The 12708-nt window shown below is 39.3% G+C and overlaps 1 protein-coding gene across 1 annotated transcript in view; it reads left to right on the top strand.

Annotated features, from left to right (window-relative positions):
- Nucleotides 1-7914, top strand: part of rabep1 (rabaptin, RAB GTPase binding effector protein 1) — a 34730-nt gene extending 26816 nt beyond the window's left edge. The window contains exons 14-17 of the mRNA XM_088321449.1: nt 207-262; nt 1674-1772; nt 2611-2727; nt 6150-7914. Of these exons, the coding sequence (XP_088177575.1) occupies nt 207-262; nt 1674-1772; nt 2611-2727; nt 6150-6251 (374 nt within the window). The 3' untranslated portion in view covers nt 6252-7914. The remainder of the gene's footprint in view (nt 1-206; nt 263-1673; nt 1773-2610; nt 2728-6149) is intronic.
- The last annotated feature ends 4794 nt before the right edge of the window (nt 7915-12708 follow it).

Raw genomic sequence — 12708 nt, 5'->3', positions numbered from 1 at the left:
ATCAGAAAAGGTGTACAAACTCAGTTTATTTTTTTTATCTGTTTTGGAGACTGACCTTGTATTTTAATTTAAGAACGGTGCCACTCTTGAGAGAAGACAATTTTGGTATAAATCACATCAGCTTGTTGAGATCAGGATGAGTCATTATTTTACTTAGTTTGTTTTTTAAATTCCTGCGATTCTGACATGGTGTCTCTTCCTAACAGCTTCCCTCTCCAATGTGAAGACTGAGCTAGAGCGGATAAAGGCGGAGAAGGAGAAGGTTAGGTTTATTATTAAATATTTAAATTAATTGATAGCTATTTCAGCTTCTACTGTATTCTAGACATCCAGTTTAATGACCATATACTTACTACTGGTACAACTACTGAAGCTTTAGGTGAAGGCTAAAAGTACTTCATCCTTGTGTATTATTTTGCTTATGTGTAGCACACAGTTGTAGACGATTGCTCACTAGGAACGAGTACCGGTAGTTGTTGCAGTGTTCTGGTTTGCCCGTGTCCCTGCATCATTTTTGCTGGGGACGCATCGGGTCAAATCAACGTGTGTCCCCGGGACGCAACGTTTTTGACACCAAATTGTCATTATTACCCGATTACCTTTTTTTTTTTTTTTTTTAACAAAGATTTACCGCACTCCAAACTTTTCGTCTGGCAGATCCGCCATTGTTGTTTTGGTCTCGCGCCGATCTCGGCAAACGAGATCTCGTTGTTTCGAGATGACGTCATTGTTTTGGTGGTTGTCGAGTGAAAGAGAAGTATGCCTCCGAAAAAACAGTTGGTACTAGGTGCAAATCAACAAAAAATTGGTCATTTCTTCAGTGTCGGTAATAAGTGGAAACATAACACAGAAAGTGGTACCAACGGCAATAATTCCGGCATGAAAAAACGGCGGAGAAATTCTTCAGAAAACCGCGAAGGCAAGGAAAACACGTGTTTTGAAGCGAACGATTCGCCGAAAGAAAATAAACAAAAGAATACTAGCAAGAAAAAGACTTTTCTGCCCAAATGGACTAAATTATATTCCTGGTTACGCTATGAGGAGGAGGATAATGGATTGGACCTTGAGAAGGCATTACAACTACGGCGGGACAGCAAACCACGAAGAATATATGAACTGAAAAATCTGAAGTGATAACTGCTTTGAGTTACCAATTAACTGTGATGATTAAAACTGAATGAAAATATAGATTAATATAATTATTTCAGCAATAATATTTTGTATAATGTACAATATTGTTGTGAACTGAAAAATCTTGAAGTGATAACTGATTTGTATTACCAATAAACTGTGATGATTAAAACTTAACGAATTTATAGATTTATATATTTATTTATATATTTGTCGCCGATTTACAATTTCAACCTGGATAACACAAAATTTTGGGGAGCCATAGATCTCTGTTGGGCCCCATAGATTTTTGAGCATGCGAGTCCCTGGGACCCATCACTTTTCAGAGGTAAAATGAACACTTGTTGTGCTACTAATATTCTAAAGTGCAATACCAGTAGTGGAAAATACGTTGCAGTTATTATGCAAATTAATTCTGTGAATATTGGAGTATGTAGATGAAATCGTGTACTGTCTTAAAAGTGGAACCATTTCTCAGGACCTTTTTTTTAAACTCTAAATCCGCCTGCCTTCCATGTTGTGCTGGACATCTGTGTGAGCAGTTGCGGAGCAGTTTATCCCAAAAGACGGAGACACTGGAAAGCATCCAGGCCTTGAGGACGGGTTTGGAACACAAGCTGAAGGAGCTCAACACGGCTAAGGTTCCTAAACACAAAAATACAATCCTATTTGATGCATTGCAGGAGCATACTGTACACTTTCATGCCATGCTCTCGCTGGATGTATAACACCAGGGGGTCTCAAACTCGGCCCACGCCTCGATATGAAGGTTAAAGAAGAAGACAAAATATGGAGAATCCAATTGACCAAAACACACCTTATTACATTTGAAAAGAAGATGAATGAGAAAGAAAAAAAGGACAAAAAAAAAGAATAGAGAAAGAATGAAAAAAAAAAAATAAGACCATTTTTCCTTTTTTTGCTGTTACCCCTACTTTTCTTTTCATTCCCGTTTTCCTTTTTTCCTCTTTTTTTTCTTTTTCCCTATTCTTTATTCTTGAAAAAAACTGGGTAAAAAGAATAAGAAGAATAAGGCTGCTTTTTGCTCACTTTCTCTCTCCGTAGTTTGTAGTCTTCCTTGGACTACACATGAGAGTGACATCTAGTGGACAAACATAAAACACTACCCCTTTAGGAACTGTGGAATGTTTTTGTGGAAAAGCCCATTTTGGCCCAACCTCACCTGAAACCTAGCTTCGGCGGCCCCCATTTCAATTGACTTTGAGACCTCTGTATTACACCCTCTTTCTTGGTAAATAATAAAGAATCCTCATCAGCATATCATTCACTGTTGTTTAAAGCCACAAAGCTCCTTATGGTGCACTGAAGTATGCAGTAAAGTGCTAAGTTAAGAAGATAAGTAGACCTTCAGCCTGGCAGCCCTCTGTAGAATTTGATTTGGAGTTTGGTTGGCTCATACGATGCACTCTCATTTAGTGTAACGTCCATTCTTTGCGTGGTGTGTTTGTGTGTTTATAGAATGCACTAGAATGTCAGGTGTTTGAGGAGAAAGACAAAGCACAGCGCTTACAAACAGAGCTGGATGTCAGCGAGCAGGTCCAGAAGGATTTCGTCAAGCTTTCGCAGACACTTCAGGTAACCACTGACTATGAGGTGGACCTATTCAAATGTTATTATGAATCCTAAATATCTGAAAAACAAGCTGATTTCCTTCTCTTTTTGTGTGTTTGTTTTCAAATTCTGTGCACACATGTGTCAACTCAATTTCTACCAAATGTCTTGACTTATTGAAGTCTTTCCAGCACCTAAAATCAGGGTTTGTACGGGTGCTTGAAATCCTTGAAAATGCTTAAATTTTAATGTTAAGCGACGCAGCGCTTTTGACCGTCGGTAGATAGCTAGATACTTTATTCATCCCCGTAGGGAAATTCACATTTCCAGCAGTATCCTTGTGTTGAAAATAAAATAATAATAAAAGAAAAGAAAAATAATGTGTCATAATACAGTGGGACCTCGCTACTTCGCGGTCCAACGTTCGCGGGTTCAGAGCAGGTCTAAAAAAAAAATAATAAAATAAAATAAAAAATAAAAAAATTAAGCATTTTTGAAGGGGCGTCGTTACGCAGATTTTCACTTTTCGCAGGTGGTTTTGGTCCCCATTAACCGGGTCTTAATAATAATAATAATAAAATTTTAAAAATTTTAAAAATGAAAAAATATATGTCCTCTGCCCACTGCTGGGATGGGCTCCAGCACCCCCGCGACCCTACTGAGGATAAGCGGTGCAGCTAATGAGATGAGATAATGAGATTTTTTTTTTTAAGCATTTTTGAAGGGGCGTCGCTACTTTGTGGATTTTCACTTTTGGCGGGTGGTTTTGGTCCCCATTAACCGCGATAATCGAGGGATTACTGTAGTCTGTAATAATAGTTTGCAATAGTCTTTGATCTGTGCAGCCCTTTGAGACTCTTGTGATTAAGGGCAAATAAACATGACTTGAATACATAAATACCCAACATAACGTGTTGATATAGAGTATTTGAATAGTGCTACATAAAATACACACTGTCATAAAAATATGCAAATGTGGGGGTGGGGTTTTATGTGGTCTTTTACTCCCCCGGGTGGAGTTTAAGAGCCCAACAGTAACGGCGGAAAAAAATAATGAGTTAAAAGACACCGTGACTGGAAAAAATTGCACCGTTACGTAACGCTGTTATTTATAACGCTGTTATTCCCAACACTGCTCATGGAGATGTGAGGATTTTGATATTTCTCGATCATTGTTAAGCCCGTGTGAGTTATCGCAAGCGCAATTTCCGATCTCCTACAAAATAAAACTTCCAGTTTCCAAAATAAGATATTTCACTCAAATGCAAAATACAAATTATAATCTTTAGTTAACCCCCTTTTTCACGTGGGTTACACTTTCATTGTCTATTTAGCCACTGAATTGGAGCTAAGATGGACCTCAAAAATCCAAGCCGACCCGGGCTGCGGTTATAGAAGCCCGAACCTGACAGATGAACTTGATTTGAGCGACCGAGCCCGACAAAAACCCGAATTTTATTTGTGGGGAGAAAAGGTGATTTTAACAGTGTCCAACAACGAAAAAGCATGGAGCTAAAGTGTGCAGCATGCATACTACCCTGGCGACCTGGAAAACCTGACATTTGCTGTTACCGACAACGGCAAAAATCACCCTTCCATTGTCGTCAGGATAGCGAGCATGCTGTGGAGATCCTCAACAAAGGAAAAGAAACCTAAAACAAATAACGAGCGGATAAAGTTTTTTGAAGAACATCAGCGGGAGAAAGCCTGGTCCGGCCCGACTACTTGAATGAAATTTAATGGCCAAAATTAGTGTCCGGGCCCATGATTTTACCTCTAATTGCATACCTGTCAAGCTGTACGTTTTTGCCGTACAAAGTACGTTTATTATGCATTTTAAGACGTGTACGACGTACAAGAAAATCTGTGCGGAAAATTGCAAATTTGTCAATTATGGGTACCATCCGGTATACACCGACTATTACGAAACGGCAAATCAATCAAACGAGTTCGACGCGGTAGCCTCTATCTCTGTATCGTTTTTTTTCGTCGCAAACGAAGCGAGCGGTTTGATGCTACTGTGCGCATGCGCCTGCCGCCTGGGGATTTCCCATCATGCATCATTCCGGGAAAAAAAATAATATATGGTGTACGATTATTTTGTACGGGAAAATACGCCAGTTGTACGGGCATGGAGCTGTGGAGGTTGACGGCAGTGTTCATTTTAGCTGTGAAAAGTGATGGGTCCCGGGGACTCGCATGTTCAAAAATGTATGGGTCCCAACAGAGATCTATGGCTCCCCAAAATTTAGTGTGCTCCATGCCCTTACGAACTGTTGTATTTTCCCTCACAAAATACAAAAACATCTTTTTTTTTTTTTTTTTCAAACATGTTTATTTATGTAGTTTAACATGTTATATTGTACATGTGTTTCCTTATATCATATATATTGTTAATGAACATTTTGTTGTGAGATACCGAGTTGCTTGACATGAATGAGGTTTATTATAAAAAAAAAGTTCAAAAATGAAGTCGCTTGGACGTTCACTGAAGGAAAAAATACATACAAATATGATTGAGTAGAATAATACATTTTCTTATTCAAATAATGAATTCATTTTCTGCATTGAGTTATTGTTGGTAATATACTGGTTAAAAGGGATCACCACAAACTTTTTTTCATTTTCTCCTTTTATACTTCCTTTTTTTCTTAACTTCTTTATACATCATCATTCGTAATATAATGCATCAAAGCAAATGAGCCGTTTGAGAGCCGGCTCTCTTAAATGAGTTGAGCCGAAAAAGCCGGTTCTCTAAAAAGAAACGGACTTTCACTACACAACTTGAAATGTAGATCGGTGTGCAGACTAAAACTCGAACCCCGAGACCAAAACAACATCTGCCGGATCTGCCTGACGAAAAGTTTGGAGCGCGGTAAAACTTGGTTAAAAATGATAATGACAATTTGGTGTAAAAAAAGTTGCGTCCCGGGGACGCACGTTGATTTGAAACGATGCGTCCCGAGCAAAAATAATGCGTCTAGGATGCAGGGACACCGGCAAACGAGAACACTGTTGACAGGTATGTAATTGTGACATCTCTCTAGCAATGTTAAGCTCAAGGGAGTTATTGCAAGCGCAATTTCTGATCTCCTTCAAGAAAAAACTTTTCCAAAATAAGATCATATTTCACTCAACCGCAAAATACTAATAAATACTACAAACTAAATAAAAAGCTTTTGTTAACCTCTCTTTTCCCTGGTGAGTGACATTTTCATTGTCTATTAAGCCAGTGAAAACTCCCTTGAAATTCTCCCAAGAATTCCTTATAATTATTGTGTGTGTTAGGGGGGAGGGGTATTTTGACTATGTTTGGTGAATTATTACCCAATGTAATGGTCATCCAGGAAGGATATTATTATTTTTATTTTCCTCATATTGAGCTTTTGAGTTTTTCCTGGCCATGACGTGGGTTTCAGATCAGGTGCCCGGTGTTTCCTCAACAGGTGCAGCTGGAGCGGATACGACAGGCGGACTCCTTGGAACGCATCCGACTGATTCTCAACGACACCAACTTGACGGACATCAACCAGCTCCCGGATACATGATAGCCAGCCGGTGGGGAAAAGTGCCTCCTTCCTTCTTTCCACGACAATCCCCTCGTCATCCTACCGCTCCTTCTCCCGGTAACCGTCTGAAAGTGAAGAGAGGTAGGAGGAAGCCAAGGCCTTTTTCGTCTTAAGTCGAATGGTGACGAAGAACACGACTCAAAACTTTAGCAGCGAGCGTACGGATGGATGAGGGTGGAGTCGGCCCGTTCCTCGTAGATTTGACCGTTGTGATTCCATGTCAAGCAAACGTCCGATGAACTTCAAACAACAGAAGAAGAGCTTTTCTTTTTCCCCTTATCAGGAAACGACTCGGATGGAGGGGGCGTTTGTTTTCCCACCAAATATGTTTATAACTGTACATCCCACTCGTCGCTAGTCCAAACTCTTGGATGTTGTTGTTTCTTTTTGTTTTTTTTTGCAGTAGATTGATTTGTTTTTTAATGGCAGGGGTCTCAAACTGGGGCTCAGACTTTGTGAGTACTCAGAATATTCAAAAAAATCTAATTATATAGATGTATCTATATGGAGATATATCTCTATATATATCTATATATATCAATTTATAGATATATCAAGATATATCTATTCATATGTATGACATGACACCTATACCTTTCATCAAGGTATTTTTTTCATGCGCTTTTGTCTTTTCCAGAATAAAATGCTAAATAGTACAAATCAATTTTTTCCCCCCTTTCTCACTAAACTGCAGCTCTAATCTCGGAATCTTACAACAAAATTGATGGATTACTTATCCGGACTACCATATAGTTTTTCTCAGTTCGTCCCCCAAACTCAAAAGGTTCGAAAACCCGTTTTTGATATTTTTTTTTTTTTAAACGTTCGACAGCAAAAACACAAGATGAAGGAATAAATGATATCGTCGGACTAGAATCCACTCCAGAAGGCAACACTGCTGTTACCTCACATTTTTTTTCCCAATATGTACGAATACGAGAAACTTGAGCAAAACGAGTTTTTAGTTTTCAGACCCAAGGTGATTATTCAGGCTCTGTGTGTGTGTGTTTTTCCCCAAAGTCGATTTTGACGGGTCGGTACAGAAAATCGCTCCGTGAAGTTCAACGCTTGTACATAAATGTCATGGCACGTCTGTTAATGGTGGGAATCGTGTCTGGTTATGAGCACAACTTTTAAGTGGAAGAGAAAAATTAGGGGACAACGCTCTGCTTGATGAATTCTTTAGGAAATCAGACAACTTTGGGTTCCTCTCAGTCAACCGAGAGTTTGTATAATACACATGCTATAACTAGAATATTGTAAAGCCGTGGAAAGTTCTTGTAACAGATGAAAGGAATGACCTAGTTAATGGGGTGAAGGGCGCACCGCATGTAAAAAGAATGCCGCTCCAATTCCACCCGATTCATGCAGTGAGTCAGCGTTGCCCACTCTGCATGTTTTAGTTCTGTACAGCTGCAAATAAATTATTTTGATAATTCAGTCTTTTTCTTGTATATTTTACAGCAGGGGTCGGGGAACCTACGGTTCTTTTCGTGAGTACCAAAAAGATTCCGTACAAATGTTTTTCCGCTTTGTTTTGAATGTGCATCAGCGAAGCCCAATGAAGTGCCGGAGGAGCCGAACCCGACGCTGAGAGGACTGGCGTTACTGTCTAGTACACTGGTGTCAAACGGGCGGCCCGCGGGCCAGATCAGGCCCGCTAAGGGATTGAATCCGGCCCGCGAGACAACACTCAGAGAAGCGCGAGAGAAAAACAAGCTGCCGGTTGAAATATGTCAACTTGGTGTTGCCAAAGCCAGGTGCCTCCAACAAAGACACTGTACTTGTATTTATTTCTCTCTCTCTCTCTCTCTCTCTCTCTCTCTCTCTCTCTCTCTCTCTCTCTCTCTGTGTCTGTCACTCTCTCTCTGTCTCTCTCTCTGTGTCTGTCACTCTCTCTCTGTCTCTTTGTCTCTCTGTCTCTGTCTCTCTCTCTGTCTGTCTCAACCTCTTTTGCTCTAACTTCCTTTTTTCTCTTTTATCTTTCTCTCTTCATACCCTTCGCGCTTTTCTCTCTTTCTGTCTATTTCTCTTTGGATTTCTTTCCTCCTCTCCCTTTCTTTTCCCCCTCTCTCACGACTTATTATCTTATGTTTCTCACGCTCTCCCCCTCTCTCTCTTTTTCTTTCTTTGTCCCGCCTTCCCCACCCCTTTCTTTATCTCTCTTTTTCTTTGTCTTTAATCTCCTACTCCGGCCCCCGACAGAATGTTTGCTCTATCGTTTGGCCCCCCGAGTTAAAATGAGTTTGACACCCCTGGTCTAGTAGATATAGGGCACATTATTAACTTAAGTCTACAGTCAAGGTGTCACGCTGTTAGGAATGAAATATTAAAATGTAGCGTTTACCAAATTGTTCGAATTAGTTATCTGACTCCATTAACCAAACACAACCTACGTTCACCTAAAAATTTACTCGCTTGTTTCTTGATGGAAAAAATGGACAAGAATGGCCGACATTTTCACACGGGGGCAGATTTAATTTCATTACCAATTTAACTGAGTACTCCATCGAAAAATGGCTGAATTAGTGTCGCTCGAGTCTCTTTCAAGCCTTTTTTTCAAGTCCTCTCGCTTCTCCTCTCCGCCCACGTCTTTCTGCAAGATGGTGTGCCGGCTCCTCCCATGGGCGTGCCAGGGAAGCCCCACGCGGGCTCCACGGCTCCACCACCTCGCTTCGACGTCTGGAAAAACTCAAAACAACACCGAGCGTTTCTACTTCATCAGGGCCTTGTTCTCAAACATCGCCTGCCGTCCTCCGTCAGAGTCCTGTTATCAGAATTCCCTTGTCAAAATATTCTGCATTTGGAACGGCGTGACCTGTCATTGAACAATAACCTACTCGGTGAAAATCTTTATTGCACTCAATAAATGTAACTTGTATTCAATCGTATAAAATCCTTTATATTCAAATGTATAAAATTCTTCAATGCCATTTCATTTTATTTCAAAGAAAACTAGTTTTGGATGTACATTGCTTAGGAATCCTATATACAGAAGCTCATTTAACAATCTAAGTTCATTATTGAGACACTAAGATGAAAAGCCACCTAAAAAACTGTATGATCAGCACCCAGAGCAATTTGATTGCGTAGGCGGTAGAGATCGCAAGCACCTCCTCCCGTCTTTCGCCCCGCACCATCTGCGCCGAAAATACGTCAGGATCCTCGGTTGCTGAATTTTGTGATATTTTTACAAAGTACCTTTGCATGCACCTTGTTTATAAACCATTTATGACATGACAGTCAAAATAAGCCTTAACAAACGTAAGTAACTGTGGGAGAGAGACCGACTTTAAGTGGTTTATTTATACGAGACGCTAGCATTATTCTTACTACTTCATAAATTTCATCAAATCTCACACAGTCTAAAAAATATATATATGGTGTGGCTTTTAATCACAAGACGTCCAAAAGGGCTGCACAGATCAGACTATTGGAGACTACGGACTAACGTTATGACATCCCCTGATCTAAATCCTACATGAGGGCAAGGAAAACCTCAGAATGAGGAGAATGAAGAAACCTTGCGAAGGGACAGTCTCAAAAGGCTGCACGGACTATTGCACACTACAGACTATTATGACATCATCCCCTGATCTAAAACCTACATGAGGAGAAGGAAAAACTCAAAAACCTCAACATGAGGAAAATGAAGAAACCTTGAGAAGGGACAGTCTTCAAGGGCTGCACAGATCACAGATTATTGTAAACTACAGACTATTATGACACCATCCCTTGATCTAAATCCTACACGAGGGCAAGGAAAACCTCAGAAGGCGCCACACATGAGGTCATCCCCCTTCCAGGATGACCAGGCTGCAATGGATATTGCAATAAACGGACACAGTCGACATGAAATAAAGGTCATTCATAAGCAGGGTTGGGTAGGGTTACTTTATCTTGATTACTTTCAATTACTTTTGGATTACTCCAATACCAAATATGCTAATAAAAGACAAAATATGAATAAAATTACTAAATTTTGTGCAGGCTTGGGGAGTAACGGAACACATGGAACGGCAAAAATGATGTTGGCAAGCTGTTTGGATTGATTTTCATTTTGTTTCTGTCACATTTTAAGTTAGTTTTGCCGGAGATCAAAGCCAGGAGAGAAAGCTTACCACGTGTTGTGAGTCATCATTTTATTCATATAGTAATTGGAAAGTAATCAAGTTAAAGTAACCCTACCCAACCCTGTTCCTAAGCTATAGAATTGAAGTGTGTTCAAGCCTGGATTGAAACATCTCTTTTTAATGCATTCTCTGCTCAAAAATTAATGCTTTTAAAAAAAATAAATACTGGATCTATTCATTATAAACTAGGAGTACAAAATTGTTCCTTGTTATTTTAGCCCTGAGGCCTCAGAGATATTTCCTTCAAAGGACGGTGTGTATTTTTCGACCACTAGATGTCACTGTATTGTGTCGAGCAACCAGAAACGAATGCAACAAAGCACAAAGTAAAATACAAATGATGGAGACTCAAAGTGACCAAACTCATCCATTTTCGCCAATTGTGTCAGCTACCGCTAGGTAGAGCTCATGTTGTGTTAAATAAATGTAAGTTCGTGGGTATATGATTTTTTTGTTTTGTATTTTTAATCAACATTGATTTTGTTTAATGATTTGCAGTCACTTTTTTTACCATTGGTAGGCGCCAAATAATACACCAACTTTTCCACTTAAGGCTTTAATTTTACTTACTACGTACTGTATTTTATAAAACTGCTAAATTTGAACAAATTACAAAGTGGAGAGTTAATCAAATTTTTATATGTGATAAGCTAAAATATACAGCTTTGTACAATGTAAGAAATAAAAGTGGAGTATTTTTTTTATTTTGATGGTTTATCATATTCATAACAAGGTCTCTTTTTGGGGTTACACTCGTCGTTAAATCTTACGTGTGCCACATCCAATATGGCGAATGTCCCCACGTGTCTTGCAGTGGCTAACTTGCAAATATTTTCACAATTTATGCTAACATTCTTATTTGTTTCTTTTTAAGATTTTATTGTGTTTTCTCCCCAGGAGTACTACCTCTAATGTTCTTAAAAACAATGACATTGGCGTAACCAGCGTGTTTTTGGGGGTGTTCAACCACCGCCAATCCAAGAACTCCACAAAATGCATTTTTAAAACACATGTTTTCTTCAATAATGGACACAATTGGCTTAAATATCATAAAAAATTCTAGATTAAAATAAAAAGAAACCCAAAAAAAAAGTCCATTAAATTCTTAGCATTGCAGCATAGTATTTCTGCGGTATTTTTTGCAATAGTATTTTTGTAGTATTTTTATAATAGAATTTTTATATTTGTCGTATTTCTGTAGGTTTTTTTTATAGTTTAATCGTACTCTTATTTTGATGGTTTTTGTAGTATTTCTTCAGTAATATGTTGTAGTATTTGCATGGTACAATTTTGCAGTATACCTGTAGTACCTTTGTAGTATTTCGGTCGTAATATTTCAGTGGGAGTATTTTTGTAGTGATATTTATGAAGCAATATTTTGCAGATCAGGAGGCTTCTCTTGCTACTGGTAATCATGGAAACAAGTGTTTCATATGGGAGCAAAAAAACCCAATCAAAAAAATGGTCTGGAGGGAGATGTGCAAAAAAAAAAGGGGGGGTGGGGGCGGCAATTGTGGTTTGGTCACTTTAAGAATAGTGTAGTTTGTCTTCTTTTGAGCACAGGTTTACGGTTTGAAGAATTTTATACATTTTACTATGGGGGATGTTATACGATTGAATACAGGTTGCATTTATCAAGTGCAATGAAGATTTTTACCGGGTAGGCTGAAGTTCAATGACAGGTCACGCTGATCCAAATTCGGAATGTTTCGGCTGGGGAATTTTGATAACAGAACTCTGACGCAGAACGGCAGGCATTGTTGTGAGAAGTTGTTTTGATAAGCGCTCTGCTGTTATGAGTTTTTTCAGACATCGGGACGCTCTTTTCCGAGGTGGTGGGGCCACGTGGGGATTCTCTGGCCCGCCCATGGGAGGAGCCGGCACACCAGCTGGCGGAGAGACGTGGGTCGGAAGAACTTGTGAAGATCGAGGGAGAATCGAGAGAGAGGGCTTGACAGAGACTCGAGCGACACTAATTCGACTAATTCACTTAGTTAAATACTTTAAGAAATTCAATCTGACCCCGTGTGAAAATATTCTTGTCAATCTTTTCCCCAAAAGAAACGAGCGCGCATTGTTAGGTGGTGTTTGGTTAATGGAGCCAGATAACTAATTCGAACAATTTGGACTTGACTTGACATTGTTAATATCAATTCCTAACAGGTTGCAGGGCACAATAAAGCGACATCTAGTGGACCAATAAAACACACTGTACCTTTGATGTAATTACAGCCCAGCCTTCATTTATTACTCCGATTTATTTTCACATTGATTTTTCTTATTTTGTTTGGCTTTTTTTTCTT

Source organism: Urocampus carinirostris, chromosome 17 (genome assembly GCF_059441175.1).
Source record: "Urocampus carinirostris isolate Australia breed hairy pipefish chromosome 17, RoL_Ucar_1.0, whole genome shotgun sequence".
NCBI classification, from domain to species: Eukaryota; Metazoa; Chordata; class Actinopteri; order Syngnathiformes; family Syngnathidae; genus Urocampus; species Urocampus carinirostris.
The sequence above is the reverse complement of the archived record's forward strand: the minus strand, read 5'-3'. Positions and strand labels throughout refer to the sequence as shown.